A 25,494-nucleotide genomic window follows, 5' to 3' on the forward strand; every position below is an offset into this window, starting at 1 on the left:
TACTTGGTACAGATTGAAAGCTTCGCAGGTCTTGTTGATTAGCATTTTACATGTCTTTAATACACCAAATAGAAGCAGAGGTATTTGTCATTAAAATAAAAACGGATAAGAAAATGAAATAATCTTTATTTTCACTGAAGAATGGACTTTTAGCCTGATAAGACATAGTCTTAAAAAAATAAGTAAAAAATTCAAATAAGGTCGAAGTAACACAATTTTCAATTCAAAATATTAAAATTGCCATAGCTTAAGGCCCTTTGCAATAACTCTGATATTTTACCGTAAATGCCACATTTTGTATTAATTTAAAGCTCAGATGGTTTAGTTTCATTGTCAAGCTCTGTCCTTGGAATGTGTCCAACAGAAGCAGAAATATATGTCATGGAAATAAAACTCCATAAATTGGAAATTTGGGTTTTCTAGCGTCCTTTTCAAATCACCAGCATTTTTCCAATTTTGGTAACGCAATTGGGAACACTTTAAAGCTCAGAATGTCTTTACTGTCGATAAGCAAGCAATAACAGCTGAGATACTCGTCAGTATAATTCAAATAATAAAATGGAAATTATTATGCATCATAATAAAAGTGATATTTTATCATCCATTGAGGTCCATTTTCGAATAAGACTGCTGAAAGCGGAGATATTCGCATAGGAATGAAACTTTGAATTTTTGTCCACATAAATTCTTTGCCCATTCCGACTCTTGAGTATTATCCGGCCATTACCAAACTCAATATGATTCTTCCTCTATATGACCCCAGTTAACCCTAAAAATTTCGTGGCTATCCGCTCAAAATTGCGACCTGTAGCATGATTAAGAAAAATGGAAAAATGGGATGCATTACCGACTATTGCGATATATCCGTTATTTGGCCAGATCGACTCAGCTCGTCCAGACATTCATTTTGGTATATATAAGTATGGGTCTACGACCATTATTTCGATGCGTTACAAACTGTTGCCCACAATCAAATTATAATACCCTCCCCACATAGTGGTGTAGGGTATAACAAATTTAATGTACCCTACATACTGTGGTAGAGGCTATAAAAATGTGTCCTAAAGCCTCAAAGCAACCTTCAATCGGTTGATATATGAAGACAACACCAAAACGTGTTCCGATGTACATAATCTTTGGTGAGGGCGTCTGTACCCTCTTAAAAAAAATACACAAAGTTTCCGTCGAATTTGTTAAAACATATGCCTACAAACATCAAAACACATTACCTTTTCGTGTAGTCTAACAAAACGTGGACCCATACGGACAATTTTCATTACCCAAAAATTTTCCAATCTAAACCGTAGCAAAATTAAAACAATGTATCTTTTATTTCTAACTTTAGATCGTGTCAGTGTCTTGGAAGATCGAAGTTTGCGGCTGGAACGTGTAACTGTGGCCGACGAAGGCGAATACAGCTGTGAGGCTGATAATATTGTGGGGGCAATTTCTGCCATGGGCACGCTAACCGTTTATGGTAAGTGTGAACAAGGATAACATATATAGATATCACATTTTAAATAATATATACAAATATAGCAATATATCGCTAAAATGCCAAATATAACACCCCAACCCTGTCTCTTTTTTTGTGTCTGTGTAATTATTTATTGTAGCACCACCCAAATTTTTACAACGTCCCACTAGTAAATCCGTAGAATTGGGTGCCGACACTTCATTCGAATGTCGTGCCACCGGCAATCCTCGTCCCACCATATTTTGGACCATTAAAAATAATAGAACCATCATTTTCCCCGGTGCACCACCTCTCGACCGTTTTCAATCAATCAATACCGAAGAAGGCCATTCCATATTGACGTTGACAAAATTTCAACGCACCGACAAAGACTTGGTTATTGTCTGTAATGCCATGAACGAAGTGGCAACCATAACCACAAGGGCACAATTAACTTTAGACTCACAAGAAGACAGGCCACCACCAATCATCATAATGGGACCGGTTAATCAAACACTACCCGTCAAAAGTTTAGCCACATTGCATTGTAAGGCAATTGGTTTGCCTAACCCCACGATATCGTGGTATCGTGACGGCATACCCATTCATCCAACGGCAAAAGTTAATTTGACCACAGCAGGTGATTTAATAATTTCCGATTTAGATAGGCAACAGGATCAGGGCCTCTATACGTGTGTGGCCAGCAGTCGCACGGGCAAGAGTACATGGAGTGGTTATTTGCGTATTGAAGTGCCCACAAATCCCAACATCAAATTCTATCGGGCACCTGAACAAAGTAAGTGTCCTTCAGCTCCAGGTCAACCGAAAGTATTAAATGCAAGTGCCGATTCACTGACCATCGTCTGGCCAACAAGTGATAAGCCAGGAGCATCACCACTGCTGGGCTATTCAGTGGAAATGTATTCGACGAATAAAAGCAAAACATGGATACCAATTGCCGCACGCCTGATTGAACCTATTTTCACAGTTGATGGCTTGACAAATGGTGCGGCGTACATGTTTATTGTACGGGCTGAGAATGCCTTGGGCTTTTCACCACCATCACCCATTTCCGAACCGATAACAGCCGGCCAGCTAGTGACCAGGGGTGGTCATCGTGGTGCGGGTAGTATGATGGGTGGTGTAGGTGGAGCCAATGAAGATTTAATGTTTGCCGAAGTGGAAACTTTGTTACAAACCAATGATGTTGTTGAACTTCTCGAAGCCAATGCCACCGACTCGACCAGTGTACGGCTGGCATGGGACATTGATAGCGGCCAATATATTGAAGGATTTTATATTTATGCACGTGAACTACATTCGGCTGAGTACAAAATGATGACAGTATTAAATGCTGGCAATGGAGCAAGTGCATGTACCGTTAATGGCCTGGCTAAGGCGAGTAAATATGAGTTTTTTCTTGTGCCATTTTACAAGAGCGTCATAGGCAAACCATCTAATTCGAGGCATTCTACAACAATGGAAGATGGTAAGTAACAACAATTACTTGGTGATGTTATAGTTGTTTTGTTTTTGAGTAGTGATGTGTTCCACCACTTGTATGTGTATGATTTGTGCTTCGGTAGAATGTATGAAGCTGGACAGATCTGTAGACAGATCTGTATAGTTACTTAGCAGATATCTAAATTTTCTAAATGATGTGGATAAGTTATCTTTGCCTTGCAAATAGATTGGATAAGTTGTATCGTTTTCAAATAACGTTTTTAAATAAAGTGTATAAAAATGAAAATAATTTAGATATGTTATCTAAATTATGAACGTAACTTGGATATGTTATCTGCATTTTTAAGGCAACATATAGGTTATCTACGTTAAGAAATAACGTGGATAACTTGCCTACTTTATAAAAATAACGTAGGTAAATTATCTTCGTTATGAAAATAACGTAGAAAATAACTTGTTATGGATAAGACGTGGATAATTTATCTACGTTATGAAAATAACGCAAATATCCCATTTTCGCAATAAAAATAACGTACATAGATAAGATTTCTGCGTTATCAAAATGCCGTAAAAAGTTATCTACGTTATGGATAAGTAATCTGCGATTTGAAAATAAGACGGATAAGTATCTACGTTAGAAAAATAAGGCGGATACGTGTATGTTATATACGTTATGGAGATAACGTGGATAGTTTATCTACGTAATGAAAATAACGTTGACAAATTGCCTACGTAATGGAAATAACGTGGATAAATTATCTACATTATAAAAATAACGTGGATAACTTAGCTACGATATGAAAAATAATGTGGATATTTTATCTTCGTTATGAAAATAACGTGGATAAATTATTTACCAAATGAAAATAATGAAAATAACCTATTCTAGATTAGCTTAACTTGCAAGTAATATTTTATATAGAAATCTGTTAGTCCTTGTTCGCAAGCACGCCTGTCCATAATCACCTGAACACCATCCTAGGATGTCTGTTGATTATCCGAGATTACATTTCATTCAATTTATTTTGTTTCGTTTTATTTTTGTGCCATCAAAATGTGTGTATATGACTGCACTCAATAAACAAACACATACACACACAATGTGCATTTACAATTCCATTTATTATGCCATTTTTCATTACAGTTCCCGAATCGCCACCACATGGCATGGAAGCAATACAATTCAATCGCACCTCTGTCTTTTTGAAATGGCAGCCACCGTATCCCAACAAGACACGCAATGGTAAGGATTAAAGATGAAATAGTGCTCTCCTGATGATTGCTAACGTGACAACAACAACAATACACCATACAAAAGCAAACAGCAGCAAAGAGCTCTACTTAATCATCAGCCTCATCAGTATCCCTTCCCTACTACTCATTCCCATTTCCATCATCATCATTCTTTCCCGGAATTGCAAAATAAGCCTGCCACATTTTTCATCAACTTCTTCTTCTCTTTTTTTTTCGCCCCCCTCTTTTCTCTCTTTGTAATTTCACAGGCATCCTTACCAACTACAATGTAATTGTCAAAGGACTTGATGCTCACAATACAACACGCATCTATAAAAATATGACAATTGATGCCAGTTCACCAACATTGCTGTTGGCCAATCTGACTACAGGTGTTACCTATTATATTGCTGTTGCTGCTGCCACCCGTGTTGGTGTAGGACCATTCAGTAAGCCAGCTGTATTGCGTATGGATCCGAGAACACAATCATTGGATACAGGCTATACAAGGTAAGTAAAACTGAGTTGTTGATGTTGTTGTAGTTTTTGTTGTTTTGTATATCATTTTAACGGATTACCTTCCATTGACCAAGTGTTGAGTGTATTAATGAAAAATGTTGAATGTTGTTTGTTTATTTTCCATTTCGTTTTTTTTTTCTAGATATCCCATCAATCGTGATATTGCCGATGATTTTTTAACGCAGACGTGGTTTATCGTTTTACTGGGCTCCATAATCGCTATTATAGTTTTTCTATTTGGTGCATTGGTGTTATTTAAACGATATCAGTTCATCAAACAAACATCGTTGGGGAGTTTACATGGTAAGCCCTTAAAATGAATAAGTGAATATTAATTAAATAATTAACGACAACAAACCAATATGTTGGAGGCGAAGTTTGTTAGCGATAGGATTAAGGCAAATTGAAACTTACTCAAAAATATAAATTTATGAATATATTCCCAGCGAAAAGTTTGCCTCCAAAGAGGAAGTTAAATGATATGTACAAGTGATTTGGAAGTGCATCAAATTATGCATTTCCACTCATGATTTTTAGAAGGGAGTGACCCCGGAAAGAGGCACTCCATTGCACCGCATTTTAACTGACCCTTTGGCATTGCATTTTAACTGAACCTTTGGCACCGCATTTTAACTGAACCTTTGGCACCACATTTTAACTGACCCTTTGGCATTGCATTTTAACTGACCCTTTGGGTTAGAATAGGAGGCAGTCCAGAGCACGTGTTTTGAATAACAAAATAAAATGCATTTATTATTTGTGTAAAACAAAAATATTAATAACTTTATTAAATTAACACAAATTATGAAAATTCTCTATTGAATTCAATCGCAAACATGTGTGTTTCCTCCGCTTTTCATTTAATCCAAACTTAAGTGTTTTTGCTTCATCTGCTAAATGGGTTTGATATTGTCTTCCCATCACCAGTTAAGATTTCGACATGTACTCCAACAGCACTCCATTGGGAAATTTTCTTCTCGTGAGTTACCGGAAAAATGTTCACAAATTAAATATTATTTAGTTTGTATTAACAAATGTTTGGAAATGTTAACACGATTATCTCTTTTTGGAAATGTATTCCGCTGCCTGTAGAGATGTACAAACTGATTTATGTACATGTAGGGATCTCTAACAACTGCTAATAAAATGTAGTGAACGGAGTGCCTTTTTCACGACTCCGTTTGCACTGCATCCGGATGCTGTTAAATTGTGAGGAATTGGAGTGCCTTTTTCACGACTCCGTTGAACTGCCTCCGGATGTTGTTAAAATGTGACAAATGGATGTGATTCTTTGGATTGCATCCAAATGCGGTTAAAATGTGAGGAATGGAGTGCCTTTTTCACGACTCCGTTTGAACTGCATAAAAACATGCCGTGAAAGAACTAGTCTACATTGCACTACTTTCAATTTATTTTGCTGGAAATATATTCGTAGCAAATTAGTGGATCTTTTATTGAAGTTATTAAGCGGAGTGTAAATATTTCTGCCATGTTGTTAAACTCCAGAAACCCTTAGAACCATTTTAAGAGGTGACCCCTTGTAGAAAAGCCCAATAAAGACAATTTTTTACCCTTCATCATAGTAAGGAGGGTATATTAAGTTTGTTTTTTCGTTTGCAACGCATTAAAATAATGATATAAAGTATCTACATATCGCTCATTTACTTAAAGAGTGACACATTTCAAAAAATCCAGTTTCGAGAAAAACGCGTTTTAAGTTGGCGATCGAAACTTGACTTCCCAACTTGAAATGATTGTTGCACAAAAACCAAAATAACTACTTGGACCATATTTGGTAAACAGCTAGCTGGATATCAGCGTTAAATTTACATGCAAGGTCAATTTGAAGTGTTTTAGTCCTTCATAAACTAAAAGAATTTTTTTGTTGAATTATGCCAACCTCGTAGTAAGTGACCTGTAACTCGTTGAGTTTTAGAGATATCGACATGAAAATTTGACACAAGATAAAGTAGCAGTCGCAAAAGAAATAGAAATTGATAACTCAGAAAACGCATTTTTTGAGTTATGCCACTCTTTGAGTAAATGAGCGATATATTCTTGATCAGGATAAAATTCTGAGTCTATCTAGCCATGTCTGTCCGCCAGTGTTAATCACTCTAGCGTCCGCAAAAAAAATTTTATCCAAACTAGCTGTAATTTGTTATTATGGTTCTTAGAGGTCACAACACTATCCCACGAAAAAACTGTCAACATAGGTCCATGTTTAGGTCTAACCCCATATAACGGAACCTCCCGATTTTCGGCATTTTGAGGGTTTTAGTTAAAATTTTATCCAAACTAGCTGTAATTTGACACTTAAGGTTTCTAGAGGTCAGAACACTATTCCACGCAAAAACTGTCAACATAGGTCCATGTTTAGGTATAGCCCCAATATAACGGTACCTACCGATTTTCTGTATTTTAAGGGAGTTGGCTACAATTTTTAACTGAACTAGCTGTAATTTGACATTTAAGGTTCTTAGAGATCACAACACTACTCTACCAAAAACTGTCAACAAAGGTCCATGTTTAGGTATAGCCCCCATATAACGGTACCTCCCGATTTTTGGTATTTTGAGGGTTTTAGCTAAAAATTTTAACCGAACTAGCTGTAATTTGGCGCTGAAAGTTCTTATAGGTCACAACACTACTCCACCAAAAACTGTCAGCATACATAGATCCATGTTTAAGTCTAGCCCCCATATACCGGTACCTCCCGATTTTCGTTATTTTGAGGGTTTTAGTTAAAATTTTTATCCAAACTAGCTGTAATTTGACATTTAAGGTTCCTAAGGGTCACAACACTACTCCACCAAAAACTGTCAACATAGGTCCATGTTTAGGTATAGCCCTCATATAACGGTACCTCCTGATTTTCGGTATTTTGATGGATTTAGCTACACTTTTTAACCGAACTAGCTGTAATTTGACATCTAAAGTTCATAGTGGTCAATACACTACTCCACCAAAACCTGTCAACATAAGTCCATGTTTAGGTATAGCCACCATATAACGGTACCTACCGATTTTCGGTATTTTGAGGGTTTTAGCAAAATGTTAATCCAAACTAGCTGTAATTTGACATTTAAGGTTCTTAGAGGTCACTACACTACTCCACCAGAAACTGTCAAGATAGGTCCATGTTTAGGTCTAGCCCCCATATAACGGTACCTCCCGATTTTCGGTATTTTGATGGTTTTAGTTAAAATGTTTATCCAAACTAGCTGTAATTTGACACTTAAGGTTTCTAGAGGCCAGAACACTATTCCACGCAAAAACTGTTAACATAGGTCCATGTTTAGGTATAGCCCCCATATTACGGAACCTCCCGATTTTCGGAATTTTGAGGGATTTAACTACAATTTTTAACCGAACTAGCTCAAATTTCACATTTAAATTTCTTAGTGGTCACAACACTGCTGCACAAAAAAGTTTCAACACAGGTCTATTTTTAGGTATAGCCCCCATATATCGGTACTTCCCGATTTTCGGTATTTTGAGGATTTTAGCTACAAGCTTGACGGAATTACCAATAATTTGACATTTCAGATTCACCGTAGTCACAAAACGTTCTCACTGAAAATTTTCAATATAGCTCCACTTCTTGATATTGGCCTCATTTAAAATCGGGAGGTATGATTTTCGCTATTTTGCGAATTTTTGTTTTATTTCATGACCGAATTTGCTGTAACTTGATATTAGAAGGATTTATTGCACACAACATTTCTCCGACAAAAGTTGTCAAGATAGGTCCATGTTTTTGTATAGGCCCCATATAGCGGTACCTCCTGATTTTCGGTATTATGGGAATTTTAGCTAAATTTTTTACGGAAAAACCCGAAATTTGATATTTTGGGTTCTCAGCAGTTACAAAACTTTTTTATGGTGGGGGGTCCGGCCGAGCTTTACGACTTTTTACTTGTTCATGATTCCCTTTTCCGAGAAAACTACCAAACTTTGTTGGTAGATGGTAGATGAGCCGATCGTCATATATATTTGTGGGCTTATTTGGAACATAAGGATCCAGTCCTTCATAGGTCGATTTTTTTTAAATATTAGGTTTTATGGAAATGGTGAACCGTAAAATTCAAAATTTCAATTTTTGCCTTAAAAAGCTGGAGATTTTTTTGTCAAAAAATCCCCAAAAAATTTAAAAATAAAAACGATCGATAAAGGACTAAATTTTGATGTCCTTGATAAGCACACAAAAATAGAGTACAATCGGTGCATTAGTTTTCGAACTAGAGTTGGCACCGATTTCAAAATGTCATTTCGAGAAAAACACGTTTTTAGTTTCTATGCTACATATAAAACGCAATAAATTTCTACATTCCCACGCTCATATCTCAGGAAATATGTATTCTTTAGACCAAATAAAAAAAATTTTCGATTTTCTGAAATTTACAAGTGACCATGCCAAATGCGTTGGTTTTTTGTTTGTCCCTCATTGTGTAAAGTATAAAAAGGCGAACTCAAATCACAAAAATTATAAAGCAACACGTAGAAATGCTATTCATAAAAGATAATGAAGAAGGAGGGTATAAAGGAAACGCTAAACAATATCCCTTTTGATAGGTATCTCAGCAATTACGTCGCCTATAAACCATCAGATAAATCTAGGGACAAAAAGCCTTTTTCCTCAGCAAAAAAAAATCGAAATATTAATTGCCAAACATAAAATGAAACAAATAAACTAAAAACTAAATACTTTCACAAAACACCGACTGAGATAAGTTGTCAAATTCAACAAAAGCCCACTAATCATAAATATTCTAATAAAATGTTTATTTCCGATACTGGAAAAAGGTAGCAATTTGTAATAAATATTAACAAACTGCTGGAAATAAAACAATAAACTACAAAGAGGTTTCAACGCTGTTCAACGATAAGGCCTCCAACAATAGCTATGAAATATGTTTTTATTAAAATAGAAAATGTCCAGGTTGTTGTTGTTGTGTTTTTTTCTTTCTTGTCATTCATGTTTTTACATTGCCCTCCCAAACGCCCATTTTGTGATGATTATTTTTCATTTTAGGAAATCACGCAATCGGTGCCGTAAGGAAATTCCCCACATTACCCTTAAATGCTGCCAATGGTGTTTGGATCGACCCCACAGGAGGTGTTTGGCGTCAAGCCAATAGTAATACAACGAACTGTACAACAAAGGAACAATTGCCAGATTACGCACAAGTTACGGGACAAGCCACATCACAGAGCCAACACAATCATCATCATCAACAACAACAGCAAAATCAGTCTAACATGCCATTGCCGGATTATGAAAGGTAAGCATTTTTTTTTACAAACACCATAATGTATATGACGCTATACACATTTCCATTTTTTCCGCTAAGCTTTGCAAATCTCAAAACATTTCCTTTATGAATATAGAAGGGTTTAATTTCAATCTCCACCTCTAAGGAAAAAACCCATAAAAAGTTAAGCAGTTACGTGATAAACAAAAATGCTTGTAAAATAAAGTATTGTCGAAATTAATAATACTTCTCCTCGCCACTTGAGTTTGGGAGAGAGAATAAATAAACGGATGGATGGATGTTATATTCCAAAGTATAATCCCATAGATTATTTATGGGAGTTTTCTTCATTGCATCGAGCACGTAATCGTAATGATAGAAAAATTGGAAATTATCATGAATTTTCCCGTTTGGAATATTTAATTGAAGAGTATCCTGTTTTTTGTCGTGGGATGATGTTGATCCAGAAGGATAACTGAAAGTAGTGACACGAAAATTCTTTTTGAAAATAATGAAATATTGATGTTCATTACAAATTCAACATAGTACATAGTTTGGAAATCGAAAGGAAGGACTGTAATAATAAAATATAGAAAATTTTTAATGATCAGGTCGGGGTGGAAGCGTGCACAAATCATAATATGTATGTAAAGTTCTTAAAATTTGTGAATAGAAACATGTAAAAAGTCGTTAAGTTCGGCACGGCGGAACTTTTTATACCCTCTACCATAAAATATTCTTATTTAAAATGGAATAATTAGTTTTCTATCCTGTCCGTAATTTTTGGTGCAAAAAAAAACATAATATTGCTGTAAAATGGATCACAAAGAGTACCTCCAGGAAAAATTTCCAAAGGATTCGCGAACAGACCTTAAACTGTAATTAAACAAAAATGTTGAGCTTTGTGAGGGAGGTACCCAAAATAGTGGACCAATATGTTCCACTATCGAACTTAAACTAATTTTGGACAAAAAATTAGGAGATCGATCCAAAGTTTGGACCAAATCGGTTGCTTCGTTTATGAGATATCGCGCATACCATGTTAGCGAATATTTTTGGACTTTAATAGGGGAGATACCGTAAGAGTGGACCGAAAAGTACCATCTTTGAACTTTGTCTTAAATTTGCATATACATTACTATATGCTAAGTTTGGAGCAACACAGTATATATTTCGGAAGTTATCGTGCGCACCAACCAGTATATGAATATGATGGTAGGGTTTTAAAGCTTCCTGGGCACTTTCTCAGGATGTGTATACTTAAACACTTTTACTGCCATAATGGGCGATGTGAATTCAAGCTTTTGCAACAAAAAAACAAATCAACTCAGGAGTTTTTTTGTGTGAGAGACACCCGAATGAGTGGACCAATACAGTCCATATTCGAACCTGATCTATGTCTCGCAGAAATATTACGATGTGCATTCGAATTGGCTGATCCGTTCGAGAGTTCAGCCAAAACATGGCGTCTTAGGGGTTTTGTACAGTTTTCTGGCCCTTTTCTCAGGAAGTATGGACTTGCCAAAAAAAAAAAAAAAAAAAAAAACGTGTACCGTTGTAATGGTGACAGCGAATACAAGTTATTGCAACAAAAATCACAGCGATATGAGAGCAAGTATTAAACTGCACTTTTCGAAAATTTTGTGTGGGAAGTACCCTAATGAGGTGACCGATGTAGTCCATATTCGAACCTGATCTATGTCTAATAAAAATTTCGGAAATAAATAAATTTTCGGAAATTTTGTGTGGGAAGTACCCTAACGAGGTGACCGATGTAGTCCATATTCGAACCTGATCTATGTCTAATAAAAATATTACGATGCGCAAAGTATGGACAAAATCGATCACTGTCTTCCAGAGTAATTGTGCGTACCATTTAAGCGAAACGTATTGACTTTTTGTGAGGGAAGTTTCCGAAGGAGTGGACCGATATTCGAACTTAATCTAAGTTTGGACAAAATATTACGAGGGCTAAATTTTGGACCGAATTGGTTGGTCCGTTCGAGGGCAATTGTGTGCTCCAGCCAGCCAGTTAGACAGACAGACGGACGGTAATTGCTCAAACGACTCCAAACTGTCTGAACCGGATTTTGTCCACTAGAACCAAATTGAAGCCAATTGTCTGTAGCTTTCAAAACTGTTTCGACTTTTTGCGGACATCTGATTTTTGGGCAGTTATGACTAAATGTTTAACTAGGTTTTTGGTGATAAATTAATTTTTTGGAATATTGTTAAGTAACTTGATTATGCTTTCTTATATATATGTATGTTCAGTATAATGCTTTTTTACCAATTAGCGATTTCTATTACCATGGTAACTTGGAGCTGCACTAAAAATTCCTGAAAGAAAAAGAAAAAGTTTTGGGGGTATTCAATTTAATAAATAATTGTTCTTTTTTGGGACACCCTAATGTTGTACCACACCCTGCACTGAGAGTCAAAACTACATTATTGCAGGTAATTTTGTAGAAAAGTCAATTAAATTTAACAAAGTATCGAAAAACGGATGGTAACCCTATTTGGATGCAACCGTGGTGCAATGGTATGCACACCCGCCTTGCACGCAGAAGGTCGTGAGTTCAATTCCCCGGCTAGGCAACATGAAATTTTCAACGGTGCTTATTATTTGCAGGAAAGTCAAGCTTAATCTCATGTTTGTTGTTTTCAAATTTAAAAACAAGAAGTTTTAAGTAGGATGTAGTTAAAATTGAATACTTTTGGGGATGGCCGAGAAGACTAGTTTTGTCCAACGCCACTTGGACTCATCAGTTCTCTTAGTTCTTTGTATTGGAACAAAGAACCCTTTCCCAATTTTATGACGACTCGAGCTCAAGAATAAGTGTGGCTGATGAATTCGTTTAAATTTGAAACACCTAAAAACTCTCGTAGCCGCATATATAAACCAAATTAACTACACCCACTGTCATGTGTCTCCACATTGCAGAGAACGGTGGCAAAATTCCTCTCAGTAATGTGGCGACACTTCCTGAATATTTCAGCCATGTAAAGCTTCTCTGCAAGTGGTGTCTTAGGACACGCCGTTCGGACTCAGCGATAAACTGTAGGTCACATATCATTGAGCTTATATGAATCGGGGTGCACTCATTGGTATGAGAGAAGTATCCTTTGTCCAGCCTGGGATGTTTGTGGAACAATTATATGTAACCCTATTTGGAAGCTGTGGTCAAAAGTGGACTTATATCACACTTCTTTATAAAGTGGTATTTTGAACTTTGAGTTCTGCTAAAATAAATCGAGTATTTCAAATCATGGACCAATACAGATTATTTTTCCCGGGGAGGTTTGCTTTACAATATGAACTCTTAGTACCGGATTACAGCAAAGTTTGTTGAACAATGTGTTGGTAGCAGTACTCGTAAAATACTTAAATTTTATGATAATTCGTTACATGGGAACCACGCGAAAACTTAGACCTACATTTGCAATATTTTATTAGAGTGTTTTTGGGTAACTGGGACCAATTGATACAAATTTCAGTTCCACTTTGCTTTGCGGACCTAACTCCCAACGATTTTTTTTTTGTAATTTCAAATTTATGAAATTATGTCAGTATCAGTTAGGAGAACTTTTACCAGACTACTACGAAGACATTTCGTATACATATTAAATATTAAAATTTTTTAATATAGACAGGTAAATATATATTTTTTTCTTAATTTGGAGTAGTAAGAAAAAAAGTTTTTTTAATTGAGCAATTCTTAAATTATTTCCATATTTTTACAAAAAAAATGTTTTTTTTTTAATTGTGAAAATATTTTTTAATTTTTTTTTTTTAAATATTTTCACCTTCGGCGTTCTTTGGTTTGTATATTGTATATTGTTGGTTGTATATTGTTACAAAAACTGTTTATTTTCTTAAAAATAATTTTTTTTGTAAAAAATCGCGCAATTTTTTTAAATATTATCGCCTGCGGCTCTTGTCATTTTTCAGAAAGTATTTGCAATTTGTACAAACACTTTTTTCTTAAATAGTGAAAATATCCCAAAATTTTGGGAGTTATGGAGAAGGTGGGAGTTTTGGGAGTTATGCCACGACACCATATTATCTAGAAGTATTTTAGTAACATCTTCCCATGTAAGTGTGATGCGACGACTTCTCAACTTATGTTTCTTTGTAATGTAATTGATTTTATTTTGTTAAAAACAAATGCTTCTATTTCTTAAGAACTGCGCAAAAACATTAGAATACCATACAATGAAGGATGCAAGTAAAAACTGCCTCGAATTTTAACGAACACCTTTGTAATTGATTTTTGGTTATTTAGACAACCACCCACAGTATCATATAACCCCCACCAATTCTGTAGGCATCATTTTTTTTAACAACATTTGTTCCAGTTTGTACACAGATATATTACAATTTCCCTTCTGACACACTACTGGAGGCTATGGTCATATTTAAAGCAGAAACACCCTTAAAAATATTTTTGATTTCTCATCACAAAATCCCATATTGTCTTTTTTTTCTTGGCAACTTTATGTGTCAAAGCTATGCACATATTTTCATAATAAATTGAATTTTAATTTAATTTGTCAGGAAATACAATTTCATGCCTATTTTAATGCTCAGGTATTCATTCTTGGCACAATGATACTATTCATGAAACTTGTTATCATCAACTTTCTTTTGGAATTTTCATAAATGCCCATAGACATATTGCTCTTGTACTCCAACTCCTTTTGGCTCTTTGTGGAAACATCTTTTAACATAATTTTCTTAATTAAGTATTATATTTTTGTTGCTTCTTATGCATCTTCTTAGTCTACTTGTTTTGAGGAGTCAAAACAACATTTATTTCTTTTCGTTTCGATTTACCTGGTTTGTTTTGTTTGTGTGGGAGTCACTAGTATAGTATACTGAGTCTATGTGGCTGAAGTGGCCTAAACTTCTTACTTAAATTGTTCTTGTTATATATTTTGTTGAGTATTTTTGTGAGTTATGTCTTAAGTGGTTTTTAATTAGTTCAGTTTTGTTGAGTAGAAACAATTTTTTCTAGCTATCTTTTGGGTAGGTGTGTGTGTTTCTGGCGGAGGATTTTATTCTTGAGGAAAATATTTTTTATAATTGCTTTTTCCAAATTCTTCTTTTTTGAGGTTTCTTTTTCATAAAATTTAATTGAGTTGAAAAAAGATGTGATGCTATTAAGAATTTTTATGCTAAATAAATGATTCGAAAAATATTTCTGTTATAGTTTTAGGTATAACTGGAATTTAAGCCATTTTCTTTTAACACAAGTAAAGCTGGTTTTGCGACCACCCAATTCCAAAGTAAATACAGAAGATGTTCCGAGAAATCAGTAGTAATAGCAAATGGGTTAAGTACAACTAACTAACAACCATTTCCACTGCACTTGTAGGTCAGGTGTCTTTGCCCTTTTACTTATTTGAATTTCATATCGTATTCGTATAATCTTGTCCGGACACAGGCAATCAATCTACTGCAATTAGTACATCGTTAGTACATGTTTCACGCAATCTATTATGTTACCCTCCCCAAACAGTTTGACAAAATTGTTAATGCGACAACATATCCATTTTCAAGATGGGTGGTGGATTTACTTTACAACCAGTTATTATTGTGTATTGACTTCCAAAGAACATGAAATAATATTTCAATTGAAAGGAGTAAAAAAGCGCTAAGTTCAGCAGGGTCGAACTTATTGTACCCTCCACTATGAAATATTCTGAACTTATGTGGAATAATTTCTTGCATTTCTGTTTCGAAATTACCAATGCCCGCAATCTTAGGTGGAGAAAATTTTTCATCACTAAGAATTAGGTCAGCTGAAAACATTGAAATACCTAATATCGGGAGACACTGTTATATGGGGGCTAGAGAAAACGTGGAACTGCGTTCACAATTTTTGGTGGAGATGTTTCAAATATTAAATTACCGGTGGTTCAGTCAAGAAATGTTGCTGAAACTCTCCTAAGCCAAAACATAGGGATATGTTGATATTTTTTAAAAGGAGAAGTTTCGTGACTGCTTCTAACCATAAATGAAAAACAAGTAAGCAAAGGCTATAGTCGGACGGAGCCGACCATGTGATACCCTACACCACAACCTGTAGGAATTAGCTATGTGCAACCGCATTGCACGCTGAATGTCCGGTTATGATTCCCAGGCCTGGCCACATCAAATTTTCAACGGTCGCATAATACCCCTTGTAATGCTGCCGATATTTCCTGATTATTTCAGCCATGAAAAACTTCTCTACAAGTGGCAACTTCTACACGCCTTTCGAATTCGGCGATAAAAATACGTCACATATCAATGACATAACATAAATTCATTCCCTTCCTTGTCCCTACTGGGATTTTGTGGAACAATTTTTTAAATTATACATTTCTAAACAATATGCCACAATTGGAAAATTCACATTGATTGTGGGTTTATTGAAGATCTACCGTCCTCACATATGCTTGGTAATGGTGATTTTCAGGGCATTTCGAAAATAGTTCATTGTGGTATATACATATTTTATACCGATAGAAATAACTAATAATAATGAATATAAATTCAAATAATTTGAATGCAAACAAATTTATAAATCCCAAAATTATTCATATTCAATTACACACTAAGTAAGATAGTACTTATAAGTCAGCTCCGCTAACGGTGATATACCCTCAGCATCTGACCAAAAAAGAAGCAAACACAATAATTATGCCGCATAAAATATATATTTTGTAGGTATAGTAATGTAAGGATTTACCAAATCTAACTTCTGATTTTTGAAAAAGTTTGAGAATATTTTTTTTTTGGAAATTTTGTACCATTATCTCAGGAAGTATGGACTTACTCCGGAAAAATTGTACCGCTGCAATAGGTACCGTGAAAAGAACCTTCTTCAAAAAATTCAAATAGATCCGAAACTGGTCCTTAAATTGCACTTTTCCCAAATTTTGTGTAGGAGGTACTCGAAGAACGGGACCGATGTAGTCCATATTCCAACCTGATACATGAATGGATAAAATAATAGGATGTGCAAAGTTTGGACCAATCAGAAAATCCCCTTGAGAGTTATCTTGCGGATTTGCCATTTTAGTTAGGATTTTTTGCTTGTTTTTCAGGGTTTCTTGGAGCTTTTCGGCCATAATCTCTGGAGGTATGGACTTGCCACTGCAATTGTACCATAGCAAAGGGGACTACAAGGACAATCTGCTGAAGAAAATCAAAACGATTCGATAGGACTCTTAAATTTCACCTTTCCAAATTTTGTGTGGGAGATACTTGAAGTTGTGGAATGATATAGTCTTACCGGATCTATATCTGGAAGGAATACTAATATATGGAAAGTTTGGACCAAATCGATTTCGCACTTCGACAATTATCGTTCACACAATTTTTCAGACAAATTTTGAACTTTTGTGGGGGAGGTGTTGACGGAGTGAACCGATGTGGCCCATATTCGAAATTAAACTAAGTTTGAGCAAAAATTACGAAGTGCAAAATTTGGTTCCAATCGGTAGATCTGTTCGGGAGTTATCGTGCGCACCAGCCAGCTAGACAGTAAGAGAGACAGAAAATTTCTCTGTCATGATATAAGACAATTGGTAGCATGGGAGGAAAGTATGGTTCTCTACAGAAACCCCATTACATATTAGGGAGTATTCCCGTTATCTGGCAAACACATTATTGCAATTTGCATCAGGGGAAAGGTCAGTAGTTATTATTCCATATGTAGACTACTTTGCCGGTATATGCCTTCCAGAAATTAAAACATGGACCCAAAATAAAATCTGAATATTTTTCATACAAAACTAATGATCAATGTCACCCGCTAAATAATATCAGATCATCATTCAAAATTATAGGCATTTTCTTCTACCTAAACTCTTAGCACGTGCAAAATTTCGTGACTATTGAACTATAATTGCGACCTCTAGCGGGTTTATAATTATACTACAAACAAAAAACTGGATATATTAGGCTGTAACTCTGTTATCTGATCACGTACATCAACATAATTGACATCGATTGAAAGGTCAAGAGATCGTCTTCCAAATGTAACTCACGAGTGGGGAATGTGTCTTTCAGGAATAAAGATATAAGCTGTTTATAAAAAAAAAATTCACAATTTTCACACAAAAGTTGTGGTCCATTTAACCCTCTAAATATCATCTGATCACCATCTCAAATCGCAAGCTTCTTCTTTGTCATATACTCTTATCTTATTTAAAATTTCGAGGCTATCGGACTATTATTGCGACCTACAGAGCAACTACAAAATCGGATAAAAATTATGTTTTTGGTCCATTTCACCCGCTAAATATTTCACGATCATCACCAATTAAAATAGCGATCTATTCTGATGTGAAACCGACCTCCATACCAAATTTCGTGACGATCGGTCCATAATTGCGGCCTGGAGTTTGATTACAATTTATAATGGACAGACGGACACACGGACGGACGGACGGACGGACACATATCTCAAAATCGCTTTATCTCGCCGAGATATGAAGATTGGTATACCACATTGGGGGTCTCCGACGAATATTTCGCGGTGTTACATGAATTTTTCCCAAAACAAACTTATAATACCCTTTCTACATAGTAGTGTAGGGTATAATTACGGGTAGCACCGTTAAAAATTAAACTAAAATTCTCAAAATGCCGAAAATCGGGAGGTATCGTTTAAAGCATAACATGGACCTGTTTTACAATTTTTAGTGGGGAAGTTTTGTCACTACCGGGAGCCTCAAATGTCAAATTACAGGCACTTCTGCCAGAGAAGGTAGCTAAAATTCTCAAAATTTTGCAAATCGGGAGGTACCGTTTTATGGGGCATAATTTTTGGTGCAGATGTTTTATGATCTCTGGGAACCTCAAACGTCTTATTACAGGTAGTTCAGTCAAAAATGTAACACCGAAAATCGGAAGGTGCCGTTATATGGTGGCAATACCGAAACATGGACCTATACTGAAATTTTTTGTGGAGATGTTTTGTGGCCTCTATGTACCTCAAACGTCATATTACATGTAGTTCGGCAAAAGATGTAGCTAATATTTCAACATACCGAAAATCGGAAAGTACCCATATAAGGGGCATGTACAATAACAAAGACATTTGTTAGCAATTTTCGGTTTAGAAGTTCCGTGACTGCAGAGAGCCTCAAATATTTAATTACCAGTAGTTCAGCAAAAAAAAAAATAGCAAAAACTCTCCAAAAATCGAAAACCGGGAGGTGCGAATCTCAAACTTCATATTACAGGAAGTTCGATCAAAAAATGTAGCTACAATCCTCAAAATACCGAAAATCAGGAGGTACCTTTATATGGTGGCAATGCAGAAGCATGGACCTATATTGAAACATTTTTTGTGGAGATGTTTTGTGGCCTCTGGGAACCTCAAACGTCATATTACATGTAGTTCGACAAAAAATATAGCTAATATCTTCAAAATAACGAAAATCCGAAAGTACCGTTATATTGGGGTCTGTACCAAAACAGGCAAATTTTATGGTTACTTTTGGTGGAGAAGTTTCGTGACTGCAGAGAACCTCAAATGCTTAATTACCTGTGGTTCAGTCAAAAATTTAGCTAAGACTCTCCAAAAACCTAAAATCGGGAGGTACCGCTATATTGGAGCTATTCCAAAACATGGACTTATGTTGATAATTTTTTTTACAGATGTTTTGTTACTTCTGGCAACCTCAAATGCTAAACTGCAGTTAGTCCGACGAAAAAAATGTAGCTAAACCTCAAAATACCGAAAATCAGGAGGTACCGTTATATGGGGGCTATAACAAAACATGGACCTATGTTGAAATTTTTTGGTGTAGTAGGGTTGTGACCACGTCAAATTGCAAGCAAGGTACCGTTATATGAGGGTAATGCCGAAAGATGTACCTATGATGACAATTTTTGAAGGAGAATTTTCGTGACTGCATGGGGATGGGGCCACAAATGCCAAATTACGGGCAGTTCCGCAAAAAATGTAGATAAAATTCTCAAAATTCCGAAAATTGGGAGGTACCGCTTTATGGGGCCTATAGAAAAACATGGATCTGTGTTGACAATTTGTGGTGGAGAAGATCTGTAACCACTCAAATGTCAAAAGAGAAGTAGTTCGGCCAAATATGTAGTTAATATCTTCAAAATACCTAAAATCAGAGGGCACTTTAATATTGGTCCTTTACCAAAACATGGACCTATGTTGACAATTTCTGGTGGAGAATATATGTGACCATTGGGAACCTCATATGTAAATTTCAAGTAAATATGTATGTAAAATCGTATGATACTGTTATATGCGGGCTATACCAAACCATGGATATATTTTGACACATTTTGGTGAAAAAGTTTTGTTACCTCTAGAAACCTCAAATGTTAAATGTTAATGTTAAAACTTTCAGAAAATTTAACTGAAATCCTCAAAATACCTACAATCCGGAGGTATCGGTATATGGGGTCTATACCAAAGAATTAAAATTTCACCTGCCTGTGAAAAATGCACGTTCTGGTGCAAAAATATGGAGTCATATCTCAATCTTTCTGGATGCTAGAGTGATTGCCACATACGGACGGACGGACGGACTAGTACATATCAATTCAGGATTTTACTCTGATCAAGAATATATGAGGAAAGTCAAAATTTTTTAGTTTCCATGAAGCCAAGGTTTGCACTATTATAATACGCGAACTATTGTAGTTTACCAGTAACTATGACTATTGCTGGATTAATTTAGATGTTGTTGTACAAAGCTCAAAAATTTAGCAAAAAAATTTAATTTACGTGGTAGTTACGACCGCGTAAAGGAAAAACATAGGTAAAAATACGTTGACGCTAAACAGGTTTTTTACATTGCTATTCGATTTCTGATTAAACCATTCAAATGACGACATCTGTCCAAAGTAAAAGTAGGAGAATACAAAATGAAGATTACACTTCTAATGTATCACTTTCCAAAATTTCCACTGCATCCACCTTTTATGGATGCTGGACATTTTGAAGCCGGATTTCAGGTGTTTTTTGTATTTTTTATGTAACTGGGACGCGCATTCGGATATTTTGAAAAAACCAATTATAGATTAAAGAACTCGCGATTTCGCATAATCTGATATGTATATTGAGTATGTAGCCCACACAGCAGCAGAGTAATCTACTGCCAAATGCCAACATTTAGTGTGATATTTTTTCTAAAAAACCTATTTTTTGGGTACAGTATTTACAATATTGTTTTGAGTGTGCTGGTACCCCGCGATATTTTACTTTTCGACGATCCAGATCATATGAATCACAGATCGTAAAAATCCATCTACTAGAACGGCGGAAATGGCTACTGCAAAAATTGAAAAATTTGCGAAAAATGTTTTTCAAAATATCGCTGACTAATTCACGTTTTATGTGGATCGCTTCCATTTCAATGAAGAAAGTGAATCATCACTCGCGTTTATGCGAAAACAGCGGTTTGAAAAATTTAGTGGCATGGAGCTGTATCCGATTTATCCAAAAAATACTGTGTGATGCTACATCCACGTTCTTGATGGATTTTATTGAAATATGTTTAGATCGATGTATTTTTTCACGGTTGAGAGTGAAATCGGATGCGCATAAAAAGTGTATGCACTTTGTGCAAAATATAAGCGTTATACAATTCGTTGCACACTAAACTGCAGACGATGCTACATCTTAGCGGCCAAAGTAAATCCTAGCAAAATGTGTACAAATTAAAAGAGAGAATTCGCTGTATTGGTAAACCGCATGCGCATCAAGTGATTTTGAGAATTTCGCGATTTACACGCATTTCAAATGAACATTACCCGATACAATTTTATTTCAAGATTATACCCCATTTAAAGGAACCCAACATTTATTGAAAGATATCCATATCTTCTGCTAGATGTTAGCGTGTTTTCGAGAAGTGATTAGAATAAAAAATGTGATTTATTGCGTGAAGTTTAACTAAAATAGAAGAAAAACTCCGACCTATTTTTCTTACACTTTGTTCAACTAACTCACAAAATAAATTTTAATAAATATTTTCTCTTACAAAAATTTTATAAATTTCCTCAATATATTTTTTGTTTTTTGCTATAATATGCAAACCGCTAAACGGATTTGAATAGTTTTGATTTCATTTGAATCTTCGCGATGTTTAGATTACGTACATATTTTTTATATATTTTTCAGATGCATAAACAGCTTGAATTTTATTAGAACAAGTTGTAAACTACCAATTGTTTTGAATGCTTTCCTAATTTCCGCGAAAATTTACAACTTTTTCCCCAAAGTTATGGGACCTCAGTAAACATATAGTATGTAGGGAGACCCTAATTAAGAGAGTCTCTCAATATAATGATTAGAGTCTTTTAAAGATATTTTTCTTTTTATCAGAATTGAAACCGCCATAACTTTTGCGCGCAACAACCAAAATTAGTATCTCGAACAGATTTAAGAATGGGATTTTTTTCCCAATCTATGTACCAAAAATCTTTCATGTAGCTTAAAATTTTTTTTTTTATTTTTTTTTTATGGAAAACTAAAAAATTTTGTCTTTTCTTCATATATATATTTTTAGGGCCACAAATGATTATTTCAATGCGTTACAAACCGAAAAGCAAACGTAGTATACCCTCTACAATGTTGTGGAGGATATAAAAACGAAGGCAAAGACTTTTCATGTGACCAATTACATTGCATGCCATTTTTATTCATTCCTGCATTTTTCGATGTTGATATTACAAATTACATTCTTTTTTCGCTGTAACTCATTTTGTTGTTTCTTCTCTCTTTGCAGACTTACACCACTTAATATGCCCGATTATGCTGAAGTTGCATGTTCAACATTTAAAACCCCAAATGGCGGAAGTGCACATGCAACACTACTGCAGCAGCAACAGCAACTGCTTTCCGCGGCCAACAGCAAAGCCTATCAACAGAAACAACAACAGCAACAACAACAATCCCTATATGATAGTTGTGGTGCATATGCAACAACAAATCTTGTGGCCAATGCCAAATTATATCAAAATCGAGGAAACGGAAATAATGCAACAGCTACATCCTCCTCCATGAAATCAAGCCAAGGTGCTGGACTACCAGGTGATATTTTAGATGGACTACGCAACGGAAATGAACAAAAATTATTGTCCTCATCAACAATGCGCTCGAACAACAACGATGATTATCGTTCCACCATGGGCAGTATTACATCCAGCCTGTATTCGGCACCACCCAGCAATCATTACTCAATGGGTGGAGGTGGTGGCGGCAGTATAATGGGTATGGATAACAATGCCTTTGGCAACAATCTGTTATCGACATTGCCTGATAAAATGACAGCCAGTACAGCATCCACAGCCATTTTGTCGGCCTCACCATCAAAATCAGTATCCTCAGCATCACAGAAAAAATCCACAGCATCCTCCACAGTGTCGACATCATCGTCGTCTACGGCGACGGGCAATAAAATCAACATTACCGAGAATCGTTTTGATTTGATGAACAATGAGCCATTGCAACCGACACGTTTAAATCCTTTTAATACGAACAGCATGCAATCACAAAGTCAACGACAACAACAGCTACAGCTACAACAGCAGCAGTTGCAACAACAACAATTACTGGTGGCCAGCAATGCTTTGAAACAAGGCCTTGGTGCCTATGCCAACACAACATTGGCCACACAAATGATCAATGGCGGGGGTGCTGGCACTCTACGCCGGCCACGTAATCCGAAAATGTTCAAAAGCGAGAATAACATTAATTTTGGTAGCCTCTATAAGAATAATGGCTCACTGAACAACAAGAGTGGCGGAGGAGGTGGGAGTGACAGCCAGCAACAACAACAGCATGGCAACAGCAACACAGGTTCTCATTTAGATTTTCTAACTGACAGCAGCCATACAGACAATTTCAATGACAATGATTTTTCATTGATAAGTAATTCAACTAATCAACTGCTAAACGATTGGGCATCAAGCTCCTCAATAGCTGCCAGTGATTATCATCATTTTGGCGGTAAGCAACCCAACAAGCAACATTTGTATATTAAATCAAAAGATGGTACCTGGTCGGCAGTGTCATCGGATGCCTATCAGGCTTTCCGTCAACAACAACAGCAGCAGCACCAGCAACCTCCACCATCATATGCCCATGCAGCAGGTGATAAACTATTACAACCCTCAAGCAGTCATAATAGCTCCTCTAATTCCAACTCCTCATCCTCCTACAACGCCATGAACAATACCACAAATAGTTCTTCAGTTTCCTCCAATTCCACCTCCGCCTCCTCAAATCCCAATAATAGCAATAGTCAAAATGTCAGCTGTAGTAGCTCAAATTTAGATGCCATCACTACCACCACCAACAACACCAATAATACCACATCAACAACCACCAGCACCACCGCTAGCGATAATTTATTAAATAACCATAATACGAATAAATATTTTAGTAGTTTTGGTCCTACGGCCAATGTGTAAGTTATGTATTATTATTATTACTCATCAAGCCACCTCCTCTATCCCGTAAAAAGAAATGTATTTATTATCCATATATAGAATATATAGCTAAGTTAATGGTCCCAGCAGGATCAATGCAAGGAATTAATCATTAGCCATGAAATAAATAAATCCCAAAAATAATGCAAATATTCCACTAACACCACCTCCTAAAAGAAGCCTACTAAATGCAGAAACGAAAAGAAAAAAATAGATATATAAAAAAAACTAAAATCTACAGATGGGAATGGTTATTTAGGGGGCGATTAGAGAAAACAAATACCTTTCAAGAAACTTTGAGCAAGAAAAGTCTACGCGAGGAAACTACCACCACCCGTTAACCTGTCAAAGTGAGGGTCCATTCCACCTCCTCTTAATAACCACTTTCATTTGTAGAAATTTCCCAAAAAACGAAACGAACGAACACTATGTACAGTATAATTGTGATCTTTTGAAGTTTAATGAAAATGTAGTAAAAAAGTGAAACGAAAAAAAGACGAAACTATTATTGCAGCAATGAACAACAACAACATTACAAAATAAAGAACAAAAAATTTTTGTTTTTCTTTTTGTTTATTTCTTTATTTATCTTTTCTGAATGCTCATCCGTTGAAACGACTCTGTCTCTATAAATATAAATTTAGCCCAGCTTAGTAAGAACAAGCGGGTTAGAAATGTTAGTAGCCATTAGAAAAAATAATTATTTGTAATAATATTGTATAGAAATCTTTAAGACTTTTTAGAATTCAAAGGTAATATTTGAATTTAAAAATAAAAAATATAATTAATTAAAAAATAAGCTAAAGAACAACAACAACATGAAACGAACACTTAATTCCACTGTCATGTGGTTTTGTGGTGCAATAAATTAATTAAAAACTGAAAAAATTTGTTTTTTTCTGCATTGGATATTGGGTCAAAGCTTGAAGAAACGATGGGTTAAATGACGTTTAATGGTGGTATTCTATTGGGAACTTCAGTGCGATGTGAGACACTACTGGGGGTTATGGCGGCCGCTTCTTATTGGGAACTTCAGTAGGATGTACTGGCATGTTTCTTTCAGTAATAGCAAACTACAAGTAAAAAAAAACTAC

The 25,494-nt window shown here is 35.6% G+C and overlaps 1 protein-coding gene across 2 annotated transcripts in view; it reads left to right on the plus strand.

The window, feature by feature from the left end:
* robo3 (roundabout 3) overlaps window positions 1–25,494 on the plus strand; it is a 324,207-nt gene that overhangs the window by 283,320 nt on the left and 15,393 nt on the right. Inside the window, exons 6-12 of one of the 2 annotated variants that reach the window (XM_073969458.1) lie at window positions 1,346–1,477; window positions 1,617–2,945; window positions 4,065–4,163; window positions 4,423–4,663; window positions 4,815–4,975; window positions 9,708–9,957; window positions 22,696–24,378. In XM_073969458.1, coding sequence (XP_073825559.1) covers window positions 1,346–1,477; window positions 1,617–2,945; window positions 4,065–4,163; window positions 4,423–4,663; window positions 4,815–4,975; window positions 9,708–9,957; window positions 22,696–24,378 — 3,895 coding nt within the window. Of the gene's footprint in view, window positions 1–1,345; window positions 1,478–1,616; window positions 2,946–4,064; window positions 4,164–4,422; window positions 4,664–4,814; window positions 4,976–9,707; window positions 9,958–22,695; window positions 25,289–25,494 lie in introns of those variants that run through there. The other variant, XM_073969460.1, reaches the window with a different exon arrangement.

Source organism: Musca autumnalis, unplaced genomic scaffold (assembly GCF_047663935.1).
Source record: "Musca autumnalis isolate F117 unplaced genomic scaffold, ASM4766393v1 scaffold_2, whole genome shotgun sequence".
In the NCBI taxonomy this organism is placed as follows: Eukaryota; Metazoa; Arthropoda; class Insecta; order Diptera; family Muscidae; genus Musca; species Musca autumnalis.